This window comes from Nyctibius grandis, chromosome 2, assembly GCF_013368605.1.
Source record: "Nyctibius grandis isolate bNycGra1 chromosome 2, bNycGra1.pri, whole genome shotgun sequence".
Classification (NCBI taxonomy): Eukaryota; Metazoa; Chordata; class Aves; order Nyctibiiformes; family Nyctibiidae; genus Nyctibius; species Nyctibius grandis.
The window spans coordinates 29,439,702-29,466,054 of record NC_090659.1 but is presented as its reverse complement, the minus strand read 5'-3'; the positions used below and the strand labels follow the sequence as shown (position 1 = coordinate 29,466,054).

Below are 26,353 nucleotides of genomic sequence, written 5' to 3'. Positions count from 1 at the left end.
GAATCATTACTAGAAATTTGTCCAAATTGTCGAATGTTCAGAGCTTTCTTGACTCTTAGAATTTCCAGTTTCAATTAAAATGGTGAAATAAATAAAACATTGGAGAAAGAATTAATATTTTCTTTAAAGAATACCATATACAATACAGCATACGATTCAAATATGCCTTGACCCTTTAGCCCAGCTCTTTGTATGTTTTCATTCACTAGTTTTCTTTTTAAAAATCACCGTTTTAATACAGGTAAAATTCTTATTTTATCTAATGCAAATTGTAAAATATGCAGATATAAAATACACCCCAATTAATCCGCCTCTGTTCTGTAAATATAGAGCAGCAGGGAGAGTTTTAACCATACCTGACTCAACATAGAGATATTTATCAGTCCAAACACTGGGAAGATATAACTGTGCTATTTATATACAGCTTGTTACATCTAGGGAATAGAAATTCCAATTATAAAAAATACTACTTCCTCATATTTCCTGAATACTATTATGCATTATTTAAGTAAGAAAAAGAGTAAGAATATATTTTTGAGGTAATTATTCCAAGACAATTTTTTTTTTAAAGCACTAAACATTTATTGTTTTGAAAGGCAATTAATCTTAGTCTTTAAGTGTTTTCCTTTGTGTAAATAAAGACTTCCAAAAAGGTAATATGCATTTAGGCAACATTTGTGTATGCAGAATTACTGAAGCAGCTATGTTTAAAAATCAATAAGGTTTTTGAGCTATATAGTTCTATGATTTGGCTGTCATTTGTTTTCAAGTGCTAGTAAGGATACTTCTTAAAAAGCACTAGAATTAAAGTGTTGATTAGTTGGGTTTTTTTAAATAGCCTCTAAGAAGATGAAAGGAAATACAACAGTTTTTTAAAATTTATTTTCTGACTCATAAGAATGATGGTGTGGAAACTCCAAGGATTTTACACTCAGAGCATATAAATTGGGCAAATGTGAATTTTTGTGACTGTTAGGATTTACTGTAAAGCTAGTTAACAGATGTCATACATCTAAAAATTAAAAGATTAGTCTAACAGGTTCACAAAATAAGAACCTCAGGAATTTAAATTACTTTTTAGTAGAAAAGAACCTGTATTCAAGCTTAGAAAGAGTTAATTACAAAGACATTGACGGGCCAAATGTCTACAGAAGGTACTGTATGTGAAAGGACCCCTGAATATACCTGACCTAGAATAGAGTTTCACAGTCATTAAAGAAGCCTTTGTACCTCCCTCTTATTTTTGAAAAGCGAGTAACTGTTCGACTTCACTGAAGACCAGCTCATTATACAATGTGGTTTCTGATGATAAAAATCTAATGGACACTGGCCTGTGAGACTGCAGTCTCTTGTGGGTACCTGAGATCTAGCTACCTGAGCTCTCTGCAAATAGTGCTTAACCTGCAGCGAACTTGGTGGCAGAAAAACGGCAAGCGGGAGGAACTTTCCAAGGGACCCTCCTTACTTTCACAGTCTCCCATTTCCAGTGAGACAGGTGGAAATTAAAGCTGTGATGGAAAGATGTTCAGACTGCAAAAATACTTGTCCTCATTACAGAGGCTTTTCCTTGCAATAAAACGGAGATGCAAGTGAATTCACTCAATTGGCCTTCCCCACCTCCCATTCAGCAGGCTGCGATCTTACTTGCAGTTATTTAATAAAGGACGTCAGCAATATCACAGAATGCAAACACAGAATGAAAGCCCAGCTATTCAAGTACCTGCAGCTTCGTGTTTTTCAAAAGCTAGATAAATTATTTTATTTGGTGTTGAATGTAAACATACTGTGCACTCTCACTGATTTTTTTTTCCACTGGTTCTGCTAATTCTTCAAGGTTAAATAACCATTGTGGTCCTGATGCCTAACAAAGATTTCTTCCCCTCTTGATCTAATAGTCTCCAAACTGATAAAATAGAAACTACAGGACCAGACCTTAACTAGTCACTTCTACCAGACAGCAGGCATCTACTGTTGACCCTCCAAACCTTGTGAAATATCTTTCTTCATAACCCCATTCAGCCATCATCTGACACCTGCCCTTTTCCTGCTTTTCCACTGTCTTCCAGGAGTCTTCACACACACTGCTGGAACTCAGTACGCAGTGAGGAATGAACATTAAGTATGCAGTTATGCCTTACCAGCAAAAGTAGCAGCAGACAGAATACATTACTGTGCAGTAGATTAAATCACTTTAATACAGTTTTCAAGTAAATATTCAAGTGAATAGCAAAAGTGATTTATAAGAGTAATAAAGGAAAAAAATAAAAGGAAGCCTGGTGGTCAAGAACATCCTAACATTTAAGTAGACAGTATCATGTGGGCAGTAAGAAATGCATCTCACCTGAGAGTAAATATTTATTTCTCACTGTAAAATGTCATAACTCCAGGATAACAGCAGCAGAATAAACAAATTGCACAAGAACCTGAAAAGACCTGGTTGTAGTTGAACATGCCTTTCACTAAATTTCTTCATACAGGTACAAAAGTGCTGTATGTAGAGCATTATAAATATCAGCAAAGATAACATCATATATTTCATTAAAAGCCAGACATCAAATTACATTAAATACAAAGAAATATATTGATAATAAAGTGATCTCCTTCTGTTGATAATATACTCATTGATCTTCAATGCAATTCAAGGAAATCTTCAGTGTAGTTCTAGGTATAAATCTTTGTATCTCTTCCCTGCAAATTTATGTCTCTTTCCATATCCAATTAAAGCTTTTCATCCATATCTTCAAAGTGCTGCAAAATTCCACTCTTAGCCTCCTCTTTTTTTACCCTGCATCCCACTGCTTATTCCCTTAGCAACCAACTTCCACATTTTTTTTTAAATTTTCTCTTACATTTGATTTTTCTGTTTGCTAATTTTTTCTCTTTCAAAACACTTCTTTGAAAGAGATTTCTACAGTTAAAGCAAATTTCTACTGTAAAGAAAGCAGTAGAAAGCACTTCCCTCCCTTTTTTTTTGGAGAACGTCTTTCTTCAAAATGCTGCATCATTTAGTGAATAAAATGGAAGTTTGTGAGTCCATGTATATGAAATACATGGTGTGCATCTAGCATCTGCTGTTCCGCATATATTTCTACATTTTTTCTTGTAGCTAGTTTCCGCATATTCTCTCTCTCTCTCTCTGAATCTTCTTTGGACTAATTCCCTTTTTATTATGTCTATCCATACTCCCCTCTTAACCCTCTTTATTTATTTTGATACTACTTGGCATAGTAAATTGAAACAAAAACCTCAGAAAAAGCAAAAGGATTCTCATCAGCCCAAAGGATCTCTCATCCTGCTTTAATCTAGTGTTGCACTTAGATTTGTACACTAATCTATAAATTAATGCTTTAAAGGAACTGATTAAAATTTATTTTTTCAAAAACATTGCATTCCTTTTTCAACATTCTCTTTTTTTTTATTTAGCATTGTCTTCATTTATCTATCAATTCTAGCAAATAAAGATCACATCTGTACCCGGGCACAGGTAACATCAAACCAGCTTCTTCATGAGCATATGTTATGATGTAGTCTTAATTCATATAGACATTATTTTTTCCATGGTATCCTGACTCATTTGCCTCAGTTTCAATGTTGCCCCCCTGAAATCAGTAACAACTCAAGATGCCTTTTAACCTATCCATTCCATTTGTATTAGCCCACACAAATGCTAAATTGAAAACAGTATTATTTATCATTTCACAGCTTTTTCCACTGCACTCACCATGATGATGTCTATGCACTTGAATGCTTAAAGTAGTTACATTAATGACTAAAAGAAACTATGCTTGTCGTTTGGAAGACCAACTTCCAATGCAAGCAAATGTCTTCAGATTCCTTTGGAGGGGCAGTGTGTTTACAGATAGGCCATCAGATAACCTGCAGATCATGAAGCAATAGCAAGGTGGTTGTTTCCAGTCTTTCTATATGTCAGCATTATGGCTGCCCTCTCACCCTCAGAAGTACCCAAGTTTTTAGCTTTTTTTTTTCTTGTTTCATGGTTTACTGGAAATACATAGCTCACAAGGCATGTTTTTTGTTTTGGGGTTTTTTTTTGACAATGCATCAGTGACTGTAATTACCAATTTTCTACAGGTGATTAAGAGGATACCAGTGATTTTGCTCTAATTCCTTTATCACACTCTTGTATTCAAAGAATTTTCTAGCTTTTTGTATTATGTTGTATACACTTAGTTACTTTATCTCTCTCTTAAAAATTCATTTAAACCACTATCTTTAGACATCTTTCTTACTCCTTGTCTTCCAACACTGTCAACACATATTGTGTCAAGTATACTCCTCTGAGACAGAAAACAGTTTTCCGTATTTTGGAACATACATTTCCATTCATGGAACTTTTTCAATTGCCAGTTAATGTATCATTTTACTGCTGTGTGAATGTGACCTTCTAAATGAGAAGAACAAATAGATTTAGCCTATCACTAGCTATTTCAGTTCCTTCACAGTTTCTTGTTAGGGTTACATGCAAAATACAAATATAATTTGTTATACTCAATAAGAGTAATTATGCATTTAAAAATTCAAGCTCCTTCATAGTTACTTATAAAATTCTTCATGTTCAGGAATACAATCTTAAAATATCGTGGATCTAAGCATCACTTTGTAAATCAGCTGTGTGTCTATATAATGTATGGTGGTTTTCCTAAACTAATGGCAATGCTATAAACAAGTTTAAAATTCCTGTTCCAAGAGAAAATAAGTGTTTTCTGACTACTTTTTACTTCTGTCTTGTAACTTGGGTGTAAAATTAGAACAGTTTTGCTTTTATAAAAATAGATTTTTCTGATCAGCCTTGATCAGTCTGAAACAATTTTGAGTGAGAAGGAACACCTTGGCTGATTGCTGCTAAAAATCCGGATGTATTAAACTGCACTGAGATGCAGTTCTTACTCAGCAAGGCCGGTTTCAGTTTTTCAGTGAATCATAAAATGCTGCTGTTTAAAATATTCCTATATCCAGCACCATTTATTTGTCCTTTGAAATTCTGTAGAGCTGACACAAACTAATCCAAGACTTCTTAATGTGAAAGCTCTGAAACTCACAACACTTGATATAACATAGCACAAACATACCAAAGAGCTTATGGTTAATTTTAAAGGCACTTTTACATCTATCGAGTCTGCCAGCTACAGAATGCAGTACTTCCAGAAGCTGCAAAGACCGTACAATCTGACCTGTTGAGCTACTCCTTGCCTGCAATTACAATGCAAGGATTGTTTTAGAGGATTAATAATAGTATGTTTTAAAATGTTTTAACTTAATTAGCAGGTATTTCAAAGACACACATTACTTTACTTAATAACAATGGAATATCTTCTCTTAAACAGTCCAGACTGATCAGAATCTGGTTGCCTGTTGAACACAATGGAAACTTCATCTTTTTTGCCTGGGATGTCAGTAAGAGAGACGTGGCATGGGAATGTGTGTATTCTAAGGTTTTAGGTGGGTTTTGAGGATGTGTGAGAAGGACATATGCTAGCTGTTTTCCTAAGTAAGATATAGGGCCATCTTCATCATTATTATCCTCTTCATATTGCTTTCAATATTAATCTGCTACACTTTATCAGCAATTAAATTAAAATCTCTGGATGAGAGATAAGTCTGTAGGAATATTTGTCTCCACCTATACTGGCATTTTTCTTTCTTATGCTGATAAGATTTCTTTGGTCATACCCAACTTTATTGAATTCATTTCTTAAAAGTGAGCTTCCCAATCCAGATCTGCCACATCAAATTGGCGTTTAGTGGGATTCTTACCACTGGCTAACATAAAATCTTGCTTGGGGAGGGGGAATAGCTTTTAACATGTGTTTGGACATGTTGTTCTTCTTCGCCTGTTTCAAAGAGTTGCTTTAATGAAATTAAAGAAAATAGAGGCTTTCTGTATAGTCTGATGAGTGTCGGGAATTTTTGAATGTGAGAGAATAGCAATAAAATTGTATAGAATATATATAGATATTTGCTGGTTTTGTAAATGATGAAACAAAGGGTACAAACACACTGCATAATGTATGCCAATGTGCATAATATATGCCAATGTACATTATGTATTAGCATATCTGGAAAATGTTATTTAACCACTAGGTGCAATTGAACTGTCCATCTGTTTAGTCAGAATTCAGCATAGCTGTGAAACTTGCACATAATATAAAAAAACCTCATACCTTTGCTACACTAGAGAACCTGGACAGCACTGTTCCCCCCCAAAAATTAACTGTTGTGAAACCTTCCCAGAAATAAGAACCCAGGAGCAAGGAACTAAGACCAGCCTTTGGGCTATTAGAAGAGCTATGAACTAATAAAGATTAGGGAAGTTAATTATAAATACTCAGCCCTTATGGCTGGTTTATGTGATAAACTGAAGCAATTGAAAAGGATAGGTTACAAAGGACCGTAACGAACACAGAGGCAGAACAGAAGATACTCTGGCTGTGTACTCCACGTGCTCTCAACCCAGCCAAGTCTGATTGCTTGCTTAGAAATTTGTGAATTTCAGTCAAATATCGATAACTGATAATTTGTGAATGTGTTTCTTAGAAGATTATGGAGGACTAAACGTGTTTGTATTTCCCACTGAATATTTAAAGTCAACTGAAAATCTGTTTTATTAGAATAAAAAATAACAATCCTCACACTTGTTCAGATGAATCTTGGGTCTCAGATTTCATTTGCTGAAAACAATGTCTTTAGAGTCATATGTAAAAAAAAAAAAAACAGATGAAAAACACATATAGGGTAAAAATATGTATTTAATACAACTGAAAATTATTTTTAAAAAGGGCCATATCATCATTGCTATGTCTAAAACATTAAGCTTTAATTATTTGATCTCTGGAACTTTGCTGACTTCTGAATAACAAACTGTCATTTTAGCTAGACAGTATTTAGATGGTCCCCTCTTTCTTAAGAAATTATAATAATTTTCTGTTTTAAATATCTTCTGGATTGGATTAAATAGAATTCTTTTAACTTAAAAGACATGCTTGAAGATTTTTCACTTCCCAAGAATTTATAGTTGTTCAAATAATTTAAATACTGAAGCACAGTAGTAGCTGTTTAAATCTGATCTGCCAGTAATTATTATCATTTATCTTTAGATATAATAACTGCTTACTACGCATCACACATACACTCTGATGAATCACTCTTTCAGAAGAGAAAAAATTAAAAACAGCTTGCCAGGCTGTTATCTTAGAGGTTTATGCTTTTATTTACATTATTACTGCTAGACTGCAGAAAGCTGAGATAGTACCATTAAATTTGATTCCTAACAGGCATCAGATTCACCTAGCAATAATGACATTATAATGTCATTGAAAATCATGAAAAGCACCAGAGTTATAAATGATCTTGCTACCTATGGTGCAAAGTATTTCATTACTAGACTTCTTGCTTGAAAAGATGCAATGTCCCAAATCGATGTCTTGCAGTATGTGCAGAAGCCAGTGTTAATAAACTTGAAATATTATTCCCATAAATAAAACAAGCACTACACATAATGAATCTGCAAGTCTTTCAAAACGCTGCCTCAACTTGCTCAATGCATGTTCTTCTTGTCAATTCAGATACCACCAGGTTGGAGGGAAATAGCCCAGGTATGTTTAAAGCAGCCTACTCATGGGACAAGTCAATAAAGAGCTAAGCCTGATACTCTATAGTAAAAAAAAAAAAAAGGTAACACACATTTTGATACACAGCTGTTCTCACAAGGCTGAAAAAACATATATAATAGTATTTACATTTCCCCAAAGAGGCAAGAGTGTACCTTGAGAACTTTACATCTTTTTATTTTACTAGACTGATCACTATCAATTCATAATATAGGAATGTAAGATAATAGTATGCCCAGACAATACGTTATCTTTGTCACTTCAATATGAGCAAATATAAAGTTTATCTAAGTAATTATAAATATTAACTAATCAGTAAGTATATGCTATGCAAACTCTTGTGAACAGTTCAACTTCAGATCCCCTCCTGTTTTAAAAGCATTCAAAAAAAAAATCTGTTTAAAGATCTGAACAGTGATTGCCAATATGAGACTAGATTGGTCAGTGTGCAGGGTGGGGGCATGTTTGCATGAAAATCATAGAATCACAGAATGGTCGAGGTTGGAAGGGACCTCTGGAGATCATCTAGTCCAACCCCCTGCCAAAGTAGGTTTACCTGGAGCATGTTGCACAGGGTCACGTCCAGGTGGGTTTTGAATATCTCCAGAGAAGGAGACTCCACAACCTCCCTGGGCAGCCTATACCACTGATCTGCCACCCTCAAAGTAAAGAAGTTTTTCCTCTTATTTAGATGGAACTCCTGTGTTTCAGTTTGTGCCCATTGCCCCTTATCCTGTCGCTGGGCACCAATGAGAAGAGTCTAGCCCAATCCTCTTGACACCTGCCCTTAAGGTATTTGTAAGTATTGATAAGATCCCCTCCAAGTCTTCTCTTCTCCAGGCTAAACAGACCCAGCTCTCTCAGCCTCTTCTCGTAAGAGAGATGCTCCAGTCCTCTGACCATCTTTGTAACCCTCCACTGGACTCTCTCCAGTAGTTCCTTATCTGTCTTGAACTGGGGAGCCCAGAACTGGACACATTACTCCAGGTGTGGCCTCACCAGGGCAGTGTAGAGGGGGAGGAAAACCTCCCTCAACCTGCTGGCCACACTCTTCCTAATGCACCCCAGGATACCTTCTTGTCCAGAAAGGCACATGGTTGGCTCATGGTGAACCTGCTGTCCACCAGGACTCCCAGGTCATTCCCCGCAAAGCTGCTTCCCAGCAGGTCAGCCCTCAACCTGTACTTGTGCATGGGGTTATTCCTCCCTAGGTGCAGGACCCTACACTTGCCTTCGTTGAATTTCATTAGGTTCCTCTCCACCCAACTCTCTAGCCTGTCCAGGTCTCGCTGAATAGCAGCATAGCCTTCTGGTATATCATCCTTATAGGAAGGATGTAAAGCATCTTGATTTACATTTTACAGCTTTTCAGTTTCTCACATTTCTTTGGCAGGTGAGTCTCTGTAACGCGGTATTCCCGCAAAACCTCTATTGGGCCAGATGCTAAATGGCATAAATGAGACACAAAAGCCAAGTCTGCCTGCCTCTCAGACTGATTGCCTAATAGTTTGCAATTATAGCAACTTCTGTAGACTCATCTTTTACCACTGTACAATGCATTACACTCTTGCTAAATCTGGAGCATGGGTGAAATCTCTTCCCCTCATTTACAGCTACTTTAAACATAAATTAGGATGTCTCATGTCATGTGTCATAATTTTTAAATAACATTTTTCTTAAAAAGTAGGATGACTTTGAACCCAGAAATAAATGTAGGTTAAGTCTCAACAGTGTAATAATTGATGAAGGTAAAATGCAAAAATGCGTAATTTGTTGTAGTGAGTCTGACTGTTAACACACATCTATTAACAGAAATACCGGGCATACAGCAGTAACAAGCATTATTTTCTTACTACTTATACGTTGTACCATTCTGTTTCAAAGAGAAGTATAATATGAAATGCTGGTGTGTCTCTGAAGAAATTGATTTTCACTGTGTTCTCTGCTGATTAACAGTAAGTGGAAGCTATCTTTTACAAAGCTTTATTGCTTCTTTCAAAAAAGGCCTCCTTCTTCAATCCATTTTGTTGCAGATATTGGCCTGCTGGTGGGAATGCATCTTACAAACAGGGACAACCTACAGATAAATATTTCCTCACAATGCTTACACAGACATATTTTTGCTAACTTTAGACTTTGTGGAGGTTATTCTCTTTTAAAGGAGAGATGGTATGTGTGCAAGCCACACATCCAAGACAGATACAAAAAGGAAGGTTCAGGTTCAAAAATGCCTGTTAATGGCAGACATCCTGTTATATGAATGTCCCGTATTTGCAACAGGGTAGAAATATGGGCTGAGATAAGGCTTTGTCCAAACCTCATCTGTTGTCACAGCAGAGCTACATTTAGTGAAGTACTCACCTTATTTGCAATGTTCCTAAAATACCATGAAATCCAAGCTATTTATTCTTACCATCAGTGACTTGAACTTCTTCTTGGATGTTGGCTGGCTTATTTGTATTGACCACGGTAGAATTTCTTGCAGCAGGCATAGCATTTGCACCAGGAACTACACCAGTCAGCAGCACTTCTACTCTTCTTTCTACTCTCTGCCTGGCTCGACTGCGTACCACAGCTACAGAAAAGCAAGAACCTGTTATTTGTAAAGTGTTAGCATCTTGATTTTAACAAAACAATTAAACAGAGAAGTTAAATGTGCTTAGAGAGTGACAGAATTCCAATAAGGACCAAGACAAATAAAAGCTTGTTCCCATTCCACAGTTTCTATTGTTCTATTTAGGTGAAGTATTAGAAAATATTGCTAAGCAAATGAAAATCTGTTCCTACAGTAGTTCACAGCAACACTTACAAATTTCTCCCTTTTATGTAATCATGAAATGTATCTTCATTTTAGTTAATTTGCAAAGAGAAATTGTGGTATAGTTTGACATATGCCAATGAGAAAGGAAGACTGAAAGGAAAAAAAAATGAAAGAATTTAAAAGTTAAATGAAAGAATATTAAGTTACTCTTTGATTTCCTAATTTAATATTACTGTTGTTCAAACTCCAGCCTTTACAGAGCTATGTCAGAATAAAAAGCATTCTGACACAAGTTTCTCTTTGAAGCATGACAGCTTTCTTCAATTCAGTAAGTGATTTTAATTTACTGCTTCTAAAATATGTCTTTTTTTCATTACAAGGTAGTTGGATGTTAGCTTATACATTAGATTTTATAAAGGTTACTTCAATAGGTATTGTTTATGGTTCCTTCAATAATCATTGACACAGAAAGAGGAGAAAATTAGATGCAAGAACTGAAAAAAAAAATATGTTTTCCCAAAGAAAAGACTTAGAATTTTCTAGAAGTATGGAAATCAACATGAAAAAGAAGAGCTGATTACATACTTCTCAGTTTCAAGGTCTAAACATTATTTTTAATAGAATTATACACAATGATTCTTTAAAAATTAACTCTGAACTTCATCAAGATTTAATGATAAATAATTTAGAAACATACCTTGGTAAGCAATTATGTGAAGTGCTATAAAAGGAGCAATGAAACCCTTACTTTATACCATGTTTATTTAACTTCAACTTTCAGTTCTGCAGCTTGATTCACTGTCATTATTTTGGAAAATAGATAATTGCACATAAAGTTTAAGTAATTTCCTTTCTTTAAAAACAGTATTTTACTTTTACTTGGTCTTTTCCTGTTTAACAGTGTTTAAGTTTCTGTAGCTCTCTTCTAAGCATTTCCATGAGGGAGAGTGACTGAACTAGTTAAAAAAACATCATTTTTTCAAGATGCACGGCCTTATACTTAAGAATAAATTACATTGTTTGTATTACACCAGCTTACCAAGTATCTCAGATTACTGTGTGCACATATTGTGTCCACATCATTTTCTATCCTCCAGCTCATCTTACTACCAGAAACAATTCTACATTTTCTTTTTTCCTAAAAGGTTAAGTAATATTTATGGATAAAAGTCAGATCCCTGTGGGATTTGACTGGACAAGTCCCTGAGCAACCTGATCTAATTAGACCTGTCTTTGAGCAGGGTGTTGGATTAGATGACCTCCAGTGGTCCCTTACAATCTAAATTATTGTATGGAGCTGCTTTGACTCCACAAGAATTAAAAAAAAATATTCTGGATGATTCTCCATTTGTAATAACTTTTATAAGTTATAACCAAGTTGCAATCTACTTAACATGTACCACATTGGTTGTGACCACTGATCATTTTAATTGGTCTCATGAGATACTAAGCCAAGTGACTCCTAAAAGTATATTAAGATGCAAAGAAGAATGACACAAAAGATGAACTGCCTAATATATTAGCAAAGCAACTTTGGTTTTTGACATACCAGCTTGTAGCCTCTAGGCAATTTTAATAAATGTCTGCATTAAAAGAAATTCCAATACTATTTTGATCATTATTAAAAACAATGATTTAAAAACAAAGTAGGTTTCTTGTAAATTACCTGCTTTGGATTCATATCTTACAACAGGGATTTTTAAAAAGTCCAGTTATAACTGAAAACCATAGGCTTTCAGAATCAAGGCAGGAATGGAATCTGTTTCATAAACACACTTACAAACAGGTACTTTAGTTTTCCAGGTCATTTTTCAATGAAAGGTCTAGTACTTCCTTAGAAAAAAAAATTAGCCCAACATAACATGGTGATGGACAAAAAGAGATACGTATTCGAGATTAATGCAATGCTTCTTGCATGCATTACAAATATTTACTGAACACAAACTAGTGGATAACACAGTTATAAATATTCTGCAGTTTAGTTTTGCTGTTCTAAAGAAGCCTTTAGGATTTAAAATTACTTAAGAGTTGACATTACTTAAGTTTCTGATCATATACAGAAGTGATGTCACTTAAGCAATTTATGAATGCTAATAGTTTTAATTCATAACTTCTATACCTACTGAAAACAACAGACCACTAAAAGGGAGATTTATCTCAAAGTCTGCCAATGAATTACATAACCGCTTTAAATAACACAAGAAACATTCACGTCAATATACATAGTCTTAATGCTAATGAGACCCGTTAAAGCCATCAATTTGGGCAACAGTTGATTGCATGATAATATTCTGCTTCATTCCTCATGGTATTAAAGTTGAATTTAAGGAGATTAAAGCTCTAATTAATACCACATCATTGCTATTTGTCTGCAAGTAAAGGGTCCTTAAGCAAATAAATTAATGACAGTAAAAATATCTATTTCTATAGTTTTCCAGAAGTTATTCCTGTACCTTAGCCTATTTAGTGTAGAAAGGTATTATATTTACTCATCAAAAGATAAGATGAAAGGACAAGCTGGTGTAAAATTGTCCCTTATCTACACCTTCAGCTGTAGTTTCATCAAGGTTATAGATTTAAAAAGCTGTTCACAATTTCTGTTTCACAGTTCTGGGATTATATCACACCTTTAAAAAATAGGTACATCAAATCTATAAATATGTACTATCCCAAAAAGAAGCAACAAAAACCCTATGAATGTCAGTCAACTTTTAATGCAAGTTTACTTCTCAGGAGCAAGTGGAAAACTTACTGCTATTCACACTACTCTATACTCTGTTTTTGATTAAGGCATGAAATTCAAGGCTGAGAGAAACAGTGGACATCTACTCCATCTGTAAACTCTCCAGAAGGGTGTTCTGGGTGCACAAGCAGAAATCTACCCTCGTGTCAGTCTTTCGCTTGATTTACCTTCAGTTCTCTAGCTCTACATTAACTGGGACACTGAAGGGCACAAGACTTGAGATTTTCAGCTACTCCTGGCTCCTTTTGTCCACAATAAGAACAAAATAATAGATCTAGATTTGCTTTGTAGGTTGGGAAAGGAGTTTTTTAATATATGATTTTATCTTTTTTAAGATGTAACAAAGTATTACTGCAAATTCTCGTGATTAAGCAGGTGAGAACACAAATGACTATTTAATTTTCTTAAATTTATTGTTAGAGGTTTTTTTCAGTCATAACCTACCTGGAATTAATTTGTGCTGTGGTGCTTCAGGTATTCCATGAACCGGATAGATCCAGCGTATTCCCTGAATTCCTCCATTCTCTGCTACAGTAAAATTGCTTGGAAAATAAGTGAAGAGTATCATTGTGATAGACTGCTGAGAAATTTTTTTCCTGAGTAATCTAGACTTAAGAGTTGTTGGAGCGGTGAGACCCCATTTTATTGTATGCTGTAACACTAAACATATCTAAGAAAAATATGAAATAAAATCCAACCAAATCAGAACAGCAATAATTTACATCCACATAGTTTAGTGTCTTCAAATATTATTCTGTCAGGATATGATAACATTTGGCCTGATCTGCTCTCTCTTGTGTCATGTCTACACTGAAACAAAGTTTATGCAGTTTATGCATTACATATACATATCCACAGGAGAACCATTATGAGCCCAAATATACTGAAAATCTAGAGGCATCTAAGAGCTTTCGTTTGCTCAATATCCATAACAGTACTGGCAGCTAGTACTTTCCATTTTCTTTATTTAAAGTTAGAAAAGGTAGGTATTGAAACAGATAAAAGTCCTACCCTAAATCTGCATACTTTGCAGGGTACATTAAAAGCTTATGTTGGATACCTATTGCCGTCATAATCAGACACTTGATTGCCCTTGGGAGCTACACACAAATATCCGAAGGGTAAAATGATGACAGGATTGAGTATCCTCAACTACTTTTTCTTTTCCTATTAGAATAAATTACCTCTTTAAGTCTTTATTTAATTCAGTAGAATCCTCATAAGGCCAGTTTTCACCATTTTCCCTCATTACATGAATTACCACCACAGCCTCATACATTTTCATTGTATCTGGCATGAATAACACTGGGATGTCCAGTTTTTCTTTTGGAGCTAATCGGGTTCCTGTAATACAGATAGAACAGATTGTTACAGTATTTTGAAAGTTTTGAAAATTATTTAAATCATTTTACTCATATATTTCCTTTTTACTTTTTTATACACTTTTTAACATTTTATCATAGTGTACTGTTCTCCCTGTGATAACAAATTTCATTTTACCCTGGTCTTGCTACAGCCAAATCTCATCTTATAGTAGCATTTGTGGCCTGGCTTCCTGTAATAAGGTACTTTTTGATTCAATGTCCTGAATATAGGAGTTCACATAAAGTGTTATTTTAGACTTCTTACTGATAAAACTTTGAATGAGACTCAGGGAGACTCTGAAGGCTCAAAACAAGCACGATTAAGTAAATGTCCCACATTTAATACTCAAAGATCGTGTGTAATATATGTAAGTCAATCCCATAATTTTCTAGGGCCTAAATCATGTTTTTTGAGCATCTGTGGGTTGCAACATAAGAGAGTAACACTGCATAAAAAAGACCAATCCAAAAGCAATTGTTCATGTTCAAGACATAATTGCAATATATTTGAAAGAATTTACATTATTTTTATACAGGACATCTTTTCTCTACGATTTTTCATCTGATTGATTTTGCTGTTTTGAAAGAAAGAAACGTATGCTGTCTATAATGAAGGTGGCCTGATACATTGCATTTTTAAGGGCATTTTTCCAATGACTGGCCAGTCTGCCATGTGTCAGAACATCTACCTCAGGGTGTTCCAGCTATTTCAAAAATAAAGTTGTAGAAAAATTATACAAAGTAGAACAAGTAAATCATACAGTCTTTTCAATAGCTCCTTGCTTTGAAAATAATTCTTGAAATTTGGTGGAACTGACATCTCGGGGTTAGGGTTTCAGCTTTAATTCTATCTGTAGAAAAACCTCTTAGTTATGAGTAACTACTTCTACATTAAGCTTTGAATTCATTTTTGTGATAATTTTTCATGCCTGCTACAATGGATACATGCTAACACAGGTTTGTAAGTATCATTCCCTGAGAATGACTTAATCTGCTCAAGTTAGCATGCATGGAACAAGCAGGACTCTCCCTGTGATTGCTTCTGCTGATAACCACAGGCTGTTGTGTGCTCAAAAAATGCCAGCAGGGAAACTTTATCTTTTGCTCCAAATGTTCACCTTCCTACAGCCTAAGTGGCTTGAGAATGAAGACCCCAACGCTGAGAGCTGTAGCAGAGTGGGTGATAAGAAAACTGTACTGCAGTCTTGGGAACGACAAAGTATAAAAAAGACATAGATGGATGGAAGTTTGGAAATGAAAGTGGACATGTGGGGAGACAGACTAAAATGATGGCAGATAAGAATAGCCAGAAGCAAAAAAGGTCAAGTAAGCCACAGCAGGGTGGGAGAGAGGGGCTTGAAAGACAGCTCTCCAAAACACAGGACAAAAGTCAGGACTCCTCATCAGCACCAATCCTGTGCTAGCATTTAATTATAAAGTCTACTGGACATTGCAACTTCTATTGCTACCTCACAATCTGTTGTTGCTATCATTTATTCCTTCAACACAGAATCAACTAGGTTCGAAGAGACCTCTGGGATTATCGAGTCCAACCTTTGACCCAACACCACTGTGTCAACTAGACCATGGCACTAAGTGCCACATCTAGTCTTTTTCTTAAACACCTCCAGGGATGGTGACTCCACCAGCTCCCTGGGTAGCCCATTCCAATGCCAAATAACCCTTTCTGTGAAGAAATTCTTCCTCATGTCTAACCTGAACCTCCCCTGCTGCAGCTTGAGGATCGGTGAGGGTGACCGAACACTGGAACAGGCTGCCCAGAGAGGTTGTGGAGTCTCCTTCTCTGGAGACATTCAAAACCCGCCTGGACGCGTTCCTGTGTGATATGGTCTAGGTAATCCTGCTCTGGCAGGGGGATTGGACTATATGATCCTTCGAGGCCCTTTCCAATCCCTAACATTCTGTGATTCTGTGATATGTCCTCTAGTCCTGTCGCTAGTTGCCTTGGAGAAGAGGCCGACCCCCACCTCGCTACAACCTCCTTTCAGGTAGTTGTACAGAGCAATAAGGTCTCCCCTCAGCCTCCTTTTTCTTCAGGCTAAACAATCCCAGTTCCCCCAGCTGCTCCTCATAGGACATGCCCTCTAGACCCTTCACCAGCTTAGTTGCCTTCCTCTGGACTCGCTCCAGCACCTCAATGTCTTTCTTGAAGTGAGGGGCCCAGAACTGGAGACAGTACTTGAAGTGTGGCCTCACCAGTGCCGAATACAGGGGCACAATTACTTCCCTAGTCCTGCTGGCCACACTATTCCTGATACATGCCAGATACTGTTGGCCTTCTTGGCCACCTGGCCATACTGCTGGCTCATGTTCAACCAGCTGTCCACCAATACCCCCAGGTCCTTTTCCACGAGGCCGCTTTCCAACCACTCTTCCCCCAGCCTGTAGTGCTGTATGGTGTTGTTATGGCCAAAGTGTAGGACCCGGCACTTGGCCTAGTTGAACTTCATACCATTAGTCTCGGCCTATCTATCTAACCTGTCCAGATCCCTCTGCAGAGCCTTCCTATCCTCAGGCAGATCAACACTCCCACCCAACTTAGTGTCGTCCGTGAATTTACTGAGGGTGCACTCAATCCCCTCATCCAGATCATCAATAAAGATATTAACCTGGACTCGGCTCAGTACTGAGCCCTGGCGGACACCACTAGTGACTGGACGCCAACTGGATGTGGTGCCATTCACCACCAGTCTCTGGGCTCAGCCATCCAGCCAGTTCTTAACCCAGCAAAGAGTGCACCTGTCCAAGCTGTGGGCTGCCAGCTTATCCAGGAGAATGCCATGGGAGACAGTATCAAAGGCTTTGCTGACTGAAGATGTAGTCATCCACAGCCTTTCCCTCATCCACTAGGCGGGTCCCCTGGTCATAAAAAGAGATCAGGTTGGTCAGGCAGGACCTACCTTTCCTAAACCCATGCTGACTAGGCCTGATCCCCTTGTTGTCCTCTATGTGCTGTGGAATCGCACTCAAGATGATCTGTTCCATGATCTTGCCAGGCACTGAGGTCAGGCTGACAGGCCTGTAGTTTCCAGGATCCTCCTTCTGACCCTTCTTGTGGATGGGCATTACATTGGCCAGCCTCGAGTCATCTGGGACCTCCCCGGTTAGCCAGCACTGATAATAAATAATGGAGAGTGGCTTAGCAAGCTCTTCTGCCAAATCCCTCAGTACTCTTGGGTGGATACCATCCGGTCCCATAGACTTGTGAGCGTCCAAGTGGCACACCAGGTTGCTCACTACTTCCTCCTGAATTACAGGGGATCTATTCTGCTCTCCATCCCTGTCTACTGGCTTGGGGGGCAGTTGCCCTGAGGATAACCGGTCTTACTGTGAAAGACTGAGGCAAAAAAGGTATTAAGCACCTCAGCTTTTTCCTCATCCCTGGTCACAATGTTCCCCCATACATCCAATAAGGAATGGAGATATTCCCTTGATCTCCTTTTGTTGTTTATGTATTTATAAAAACACTTTTTATTATCTTTTACTGCAGTGGCTAGACTGAGTTTCAGTTGAGCTTTTGCCTTTCTAATTTTCCTTCTACATGACCTAACAACATCCTTGTACTCTTCGTGAGTTGCCTGCCCCTTTTTCCAAAGATCATAAACCTTCTTTTTTTCCCCTAAGTTCCTGCGAAAGCTCCCTGTTCAACCAAGACGGACTTCTTCCCCCACGGCTTGTCTTTCAGCTCATGGGGATGGCCTGCTCCTTTAAGATTTCTTTCTTAAAGTATGTCCAGCTTTCCTGGACCCCTTTGTTATTCAGAACTATTTCCCATGGGACTCTCTGAACCAGTGCCCTAAATAGGCCAAAGTCCACCCTTCAGAAGTCCAAGGCAGAGGTTTTGTTGACCCCCTTCCTTCTTCCCCCAAGAATCAAAAACACTATCATTTCATGGTCGCTGTGCTCAAGACAGCCTCCAACCACCACATCTCCCACCAGACCTTCTGTTTGTAAACAGCAGGTCTAGTGGGGCACCTCCCCTGGTGAGCTCACTAACCAGATGTGTTAGGAAGTTATCTTCCTCACACTCCAAGAACCTCCTAGACTGCCTCCTTTCCACTGAGTTGAGTTTCCAGCAGACATCCGGCAAATTAGTCTCCTACTAGAACAAGGGCTAGTGATCGTGAGACATCAGCCAGCTGCTTGTAGAATAGTTCATCTGCCTCTTCATCCTAGTGGGGTGGTCTATAATAGACTCCCACCAGGATATCTGCCTTGCTGGCCTTCGCCCTGATTCTTATCCATGGGCACTCAACCTTATCATCACTATCCTTAAGCTCTATACAGTCAAAACACTCCCTAATGTACAGAGCCACCCCACTGCCTCTCTTTTCTCTCCTGTCCCTTCTGAAAAGCTTGTAACCATCCATTACAGCACTCCAGTCATGCGAGTCATCCCACCACATTTCTGTCATGGCAACTACGTCATATCTTTCCTGCTGCACAATGACCTCCAGCTCCTCCTGTTTGTTACCCATGCTGCGTGCGTTGGTGTAGATGCACTTCAGCTGGGCTATCAGTTTCTCCCCCATCTCTGGCATTCCACCCCTAGGCTCATTTCCAGCAAGCCAGGTTTTACCCCCTCCCCCTTCAAGCCTAGTTTAAAGCCCTCTCAATCAGCCCTGCCAACTTACAGGCTAGAATCCTTTTGCCCCTATTAGACAGGTGAACCCCATCTGTCTCAAGCAAGAGACCGTATAAACTGCCCCATGATCAAAAAAGCCAAAATTCCACCTATGGCACCACTCTTTAAGCCATGTGTTGATCAGGTGTGTTCTCCTGTTCCTTTCACCATTCTTTCCTGCTACGAGAGGAATCGAGGAAAACACCACCTGTGCTCCTGTCCCTTCAACCAGTCACCCCTGTGATCTGAAATCCTTTTTGATTGCCCTAGGGCTTCTCTCATCAACCTCATCACTGCCAACCTGGACAACCAGCAATGGGTAATAATCAGAGGGTTGAACACAAACAGCAGTCTTAGATAAAGATATCCAAAGTAGCTTGAGTAGATTAACAGCATATTTAAATTAATAAATTGCCTTATCCAGACTAATTACCTGTATGAATAATTATCTTGTACTGTGTTATATAGGTGCTTCCTATAATATATAACCCCACTGGAGTCGACGTGGTTCTGTAGCTGGAAAGCTTTTAGCTAGAAACACTCTTAAATTAAAATAAACTAACCAAATTAAGATTGGAAAATCAATCTTAAATTAGGAAGGTTGGGATTATTTAAAGATAAACCACTCCTTCTGCAGGATTTCTGCCTCTTTCAGTAACAATGCTTCAAGACCTCGTATATAGACCACTGCCTCACATTATTATGGATTCTACAAATAATAGAGAATTCTTACCTAAATATATCTGGATTTCTGTACATAAGAGGTTTATCATCTAGTAGTTATGGAAATTATCCAGCTGCTTTGCACCTGTAATTGCTTAATTTTTGTGTATTTGTAGAACTCCATCACGGCATGAGCAATTTGTATTTGAAATAATTACTTGAAAAGTCTTGTATCTTGAAATAGCTTGAAAATATCCTCATTAAAAATCCATTAAAAATGCTAATATCTAGATAAAAAAAATAAAGTATATTCCTTCTTTTTTCTTTTAATAAAGATTTAAGATATTTCTTTAGATCTTAATCTCCCTATGTGACACATTATCTATCAAGCACATACCCAATATTTAAAAGATATACAATATATATACACATATTGTTGGCAAGAATGTGCTCAAAGGCTTTTTTGAAAACTTTTAAAAATTAGCAGCTAATTTTTTAATCCAGTATCTGAAATAACTAAGATGATCACACACATTGTTGCTATACTTCTGAAAACATCTGAACTAGGATCCATCACTCTGGAACAGAAGTCAGCTATAGCACTGATGCACTGCTCTCCCTTTGTGCAAGAAGAGGCAGCTCCCTACAGTGATTTGCCAACTTGGGGCCTACTCTGGTGTAGTTAATGCAGAGGCCTGTAATATCTTTAAATTAGAAGTGTGTTCCTCAGGATATATTTGCAATTAGATTGCCTTGAATCCAAATACATGCATACCAAAATAGTGTAATCAACAACAACATGTAAGCACTTTGTAACACCATTATGGCACGTCCAAACACAATGTATAGGCAGTTTAATTAAGTTTGTGAGCAATGTGACCACCAATGGGGCAAAGACATATGAAGCTGCACGTAGGAGGTACATGGGTAACAGAAGTTGCAAGATGAGGCACAAGGTAAGCAGAAGGGACTGCAAATAGGCAGAACATCCTGCTGAATGCACAAGAGGGATAATTAGCAAAAGCAAAACCAAAATAAACATCACAGGGAGCTGTTGAGATTGCCTTTTGGAGGTGCAGGGGGCAAGAAGCATAAAGCACTGGCAATGACCAAGGAAAAATGGAGAAGAAAGTCAGCAAGACCACTTCAGTTCCAATTTCTCTCACCAGAGTTGTTCTTCTCTCTCAAGTCTGATCACTTTGACCACCATGATGAAGAAATATCAAGGACCCAAACCATCACTGCTAACTATAGGGCATCAACTTCACAGCACTGTATACTTATTGCTAATTTAGGATATGATTGTTAAGGAATAACACTTTTATACATGTAGTAATAGAGATTAACAGTACGTAAGAATTACTCATTAGCATGAAGTTTATTGTTAATAAATGTTAGGGTTTTTTAAAAAGTTTAAAAATGGCCTAATTTGTCAGCACTCTGAACATTCCCATCCCAAAGGTCTCTAAATCCTTAACAGTATATTTATGTATGTATATATATATAACTGCATATACACTACACGTTCTGTGTACATACATAGAGATCATTATATATAGTTATACACACGCGTGTCTATTCTATTGCAACACTGGGCAAGTCTATCTGTCATTTGTAGCCATTTCTTTCTTGGGTATTTTTCTCTCTTTTGTCATAGAATCATAGAACAGTTCAGTTTGGAAGGGACCTTTAGAGGTCATCTAGTCCAATCCCCCCTGCAATAAGGAGGGACATCTTCAACTAGATCAGGTTGCTGAGAGTCCTGTCCAACTTGACCTTGAATGTTGTCCCTCTAGGTCCTTGTGGCTGGCTGCTCCTCAAGTTGCTGAAAGGCTGTGAAGGATAGAGGAACTTCTCCCTTCCCTCAAAAGTGCAAAAGCAGCTTCAGCTCCCCACAAACCACTTTGTGTTCTTTAAAAACACTCCCCCTGCCTTTTCCCATATGTGTAGGAAAACACCATCCCAGCACTTTTATCAGCGCACCTACTGACACAGCAGACAATAATATGCCCGTGCGCAATTTTTGTATAAATCAGCATGACTGATCAAGTTGCTCCTATTTTTCGGTGGACCTCATGTATTCTGCTGGGAACACCAAGAATGTCTTCCATCTCCATGCCCTCTACAGTGATGCCTATACACTGCAAATAACAAATTGCTGCTACATCAGCATCTTACTGATTGCAAATTATCCAAGTAGCTGTTCAAGCTAATTTTTGGGCTCTAATGTTTTACCAGAATAATACACTCTGGATGGCTTGCAACTTAAAAAAAAAAAAAACACCCAAAAACCCAAACAGGAAACAAACAAACAAACAAATCTTTTCAGAAGTGGTAATTTAGAACAGGGTTTTACTAATTTCAGTTGCAAATCTTCTAACATATGACAAATAGAACAGACTGTAAACTAATATATAGTTACACTATATATGCATACTGTTTAAACTGTAGCTTAATTATATAGGTTGCAGTACATAGTGCCTTGATTTTTTAAATAAATTTTAATACAGAACCCATATGATAGCATTCTGGGTCATTCTGGCAGAAAATTGGTTATTAAAGATCATGAAAAGATAAATTATCATATAACTTTTGAAATAGAATGTGTTCACATTTTTAATAAAAAATCCTCTTAGTAGCAGCTGTTCATAATGACAGTAATTTTTATATCACTGGGCTTGCCTGCAGCTGTCAGCTAACCAACTGATCATTAACTGCTAGTACAGATTTATTTCCTTATGATTTCACCTAGTTAATAAGACAGATGAAATAGGCCTAATTGCAAAAAATATACATTGTTTCATGCTTCTCTTTTCTCTTTCCCATTTATAGAATGTGGGACAGCAACTGCTGGCACAGCAGACAATAATATCTATGTGGACAACTTTAATACAAATCAGCTTTACCAACCAAGTCAGTCCCATTTGCCTGTGGACCTCAAGTACTCTGCTAGGGATACCAAGAACTGATCCCAACAACTGATCCCTTAGCTTCATGTAAGTATTTACACTGTAATGAGCATCCACAAATTCTTCATAAGAAATCCACAGTGAGGCTCTTTTCAGAATAAAGCTGTATCACATCTGGTAAAAAGCATTGGGCCAGATTTTGATAATACCCTACTTCTATTTCACTGTCCTATAGGCCATTAGGAAACACTGATAGCAGAGTAAGCTCATCTGACCCTTTAAAAGACTGAAGCCATCTGATTCAAATCAAGGGCTGCAATTAAAAGTCAACTGCCTTACAGAGAAGCATGCAGAAATCTCTGTCCTCTCTCATTTCTTTTTTAGGTAACCTATTTTTAAGCCTTGCCTTGCCTCAAAAGGCTGGTGGAGAGCACTGATTCTGTAAAACATTCCTTGGGCATCACATCCTTTGACACTTGAGCCTAGAACTCAGAACTGAATTAGATAATTAAATCAAAATTAGTATATTTCAAATTCCCTGCTTCACTTCTATGGGGTACTGCACTCTGGTTGAGTTCTGTGTAATTTCTGCGTCAGCTAGAAAGAATAGCACTGTGAGAGCTAAAATTAATTCAAGTAATGAAGCAGTGGATCCCCATAGCTGAGACTTTATTTGGAAGGACTACAGATGGGTAAAAATGCATTTATTGCCTCTACAGTAGCTTAGGAAAATGCTTAAGAGCAAGCATCCCAGGCAGTGCTACACTGATAACATTGAGATGGCAATGAGCAAAATATCCTGCAATATCTTTGAAAAGAATCATTATCCTCTCATCTTACCTGATCTTAAAGCCATGTGTTTTTCATATTAGTAAGGTGCTTTGATGGCAGATTTTCTAGATGTTGAAAGGACTATCTCCTTGATGCACTGCTAAGTCTGTAGCATCTCAGAGTGCCTCTCAATGATTGTACCCCAAAGAACGGCACTCAGTTCAGATTTCTCTAATTAAAAAAGAGAGGTGAAGCAGACCTCACTATGTCTTGTTGAAGTCTGATGGGGAATCACTTAAGAGTGGGCACTTTTGTTTGTTTTTTTTCTTGATAGTTTCTCCATTAAAATTATTAGTATAGTATCATTTCAGTTAAAACCACAGACAGCCCTGCTAAAATTAGCACTGGCCATATAAATGTCAACCCAGTCTGTTTTCTACCATTATCCTCAGAATCTGGAAAGGGCAACCTCCGAAATATTCACAGAAAGCAGCTGCTGCTGAGGAAGGGTTGCTAATTCTTTCTCAAGGAACTCATCCAGAAAAGGACAACTGATATCAGACAGTAAAGAGTGAGATATTGCCAGCAGTTCAGTAAGTATCTGAAATACATAATAAAAGTCAGGCCTAGGTATTCTTCGTTTATTTTCACCCGCTAGAAGAGATAAAAGCCTGGCTCACATATGAAGAATAAGATTTTTTTTATAACAAGTCTTCCAAAAGTGGTTCAGTGCTAAATTCCAAGAGTTTAATAAAGAACAGACAGCATTTCTGCCTCAGCTGTTATTAACGGTGGGTTCATTTTTGTTTGCTTTTTCTTTTTTTTCCAGTGCTTCCAATGAGGCTGCTTGAATTTTTTATTCCCTTTCAGTAAAACATGATCACAATCCCTTGTTAGGGTTTCTAATTAAACTGTGAGAATGCAGCAGTCTGTGTCAGTTTTGCTACATCAGCATTATAATTAGACAGTCTCAATGAGTAAATACGAATAAATTTTTCTGGATTGACAGCCATCACACAACAACCAACAGCCTCCATCTGCGGAGATATTAAAAACTTGACTGGACATAGTCCTGGACAACCCACTTTAGATGACCCTACTTGAGCAAAGGAGAGGTGGGATGGACAAGATGATCTCAAGAGGTTCCTTAGCACCTAAACTGTTCTGTGATTCTGCAATGCTATGATCATGATAGACCAGTATGCTTTGTCTTGTTTCTGCTTTTAAGAATATATAAAAAATACATTCTTGGTTGCTAAGCCAGATGCAGACACTTATCTCAATGAATTGCAGATGATATGAAGCACAGTGCATCTCCTATAAAGGGAAAGGAAGAAGGCAGAAAAAGAAACCACCCTGGCTTAACAATTACTTTTTGGGTGTGCTTAAAAGTAAAGAAGCAGCATACCAGCTATGGAAAGACAGACAAATACCCATCAAGGACTATAAGAACCTTGCTAGGGCATGCAGAAATGCAGTCAGGAAGGCTAAGGCTCAGCTAGAACTGACATTGGCCAAAAACATCAAGAACAACAAAAAAAGTTTCTTCAGATATGTGAATAGTAAGCAGAAGCACAGGGAAGACAGTCCCATTGCTAAACAGGGCAGGGAAGCTAGTTATATATAATGCTGAGAAGGTAGAGGTTCTCGCCAAGTTTGCTGATGACACTAAACTGGTGAGGTGAACAGAAGGGAAAGACAGCTTACAGACAGACCTGAACAGGCTGGTAAAGTTGTCTAGCAAGAACTGCATGAAGTTCAACAAAGACAAGTGCAAGGTCCTGCACCTGGGATTCCATAACCAAAGAGCTCAGTACAAGCTAGGATCTGATGTGGCCGGGGAGCAGCCTTGCTGAAAGGGACCTGGGGGTCCTGGTGGACAACAAGCTGAACATGAATCAGCAGTGTGCTGCTGCAGCAATGAAGGCAAATTGGATCCTGGGCTGCATCCAAAGGAGAACTACTAGCAGAGATAGAGATGTGATCATCACCCTCTACTCAGCACTTGTCAGGCTGCACCTGGAGTACTGTGTCCACTTCTGGTTCCCACAATTCAAAAAAGTGGACAGACTGGAGAAGGTCCAAAGGAGGGCCAGAAAGATGATCAAAGAGCTGAAGAACCTGCCCTATGAGGAAAGACTGAAGGAGTTAGATCTTCTCACCCTGGAGAAGAGAAGGCTTAGAAGGGACCTTATCAGAGTTCTCTAGTACTTAAAGGGCATCTACAAAAACAATAGAGGCTCTCTCTTCACAAGCAGCCACATGGAGAGGACAAGGGGCAATGAGTACAAGTTGCACTAGGAGAGGTTTCATTTTAACCTAAGAAAGAAATTTTTTACAGCGAGGACAATCAATGACTGGAACAACCTCCCCAGGGACATAGCTGAGTTCCTGTCACTGGAGGTTTTCAAGATATGACTGGACAGAGTGCTAGATAATGGACATGGAATGCTAGATAATGACAGATGGAAGTTCCTGTGTTTCCCATCACTGGGCACCACTGAAAAGAGCCTGGCTCCATCCTTTTTGCAGCTCAGATGCTAATAAACAATTTCACAAATGACTGGTTAAAACTTGAGAAGTTGCTTTAAGAAATAAATGGCGCAAATAAAGGAATGAATGTTTGAGTCTTTAACTGAAAGGCTTCACATCATCACTACCACAAGCACACAATAAAATGTATTAGATACAGTGTGTTTATAAGATTTGTTTGCCATTTTATGAACCTTGTGTTAATACAATTTTGTATACTTCTGGCAGAGTCTTTCTGGCTAATTTCATTAAGAGATATAATTTAGAAGAATTTCTTTCTGGTACAAAATAATGGATACAAGTTAAACATTTGCTATTTAGATTAAAATAAATGGAT

At 37.8% G+C, this 26,353-nt stretch overlaps 1 protein-coding gene across 1 annotated transcript in view; it reads right to left on the bottom strand.

Annotated features, from left to right (window-relative positions):
- The window catches only part of CFAP47 (cilia and flagella associated protein 47), a 356,696-nt gene that overhangs the window by 26,620 nt on the left and 303,723 nt on the right, over nt 1-26,353 (bottom strand). Inside the window, exons 58-60 of the mRNA XM_068422067.1 lie at nt 14,317-14,476; nt 13,577-13,674; nt 10,042-10,203 (exon numbers count right to left, since the gene is read on the bottom strand). Coding sequence (XP_068278168.1) covers nt 10,042-10,203; nt 13,577-13,674; nt 14,317-14,476 — 420 coding nt within the window. The remainder of the gene's footprint in view (nt 1-10,041; nt 10,204-13,576; nt 13,675-14,316; nt 14,477-26,353) is intronic.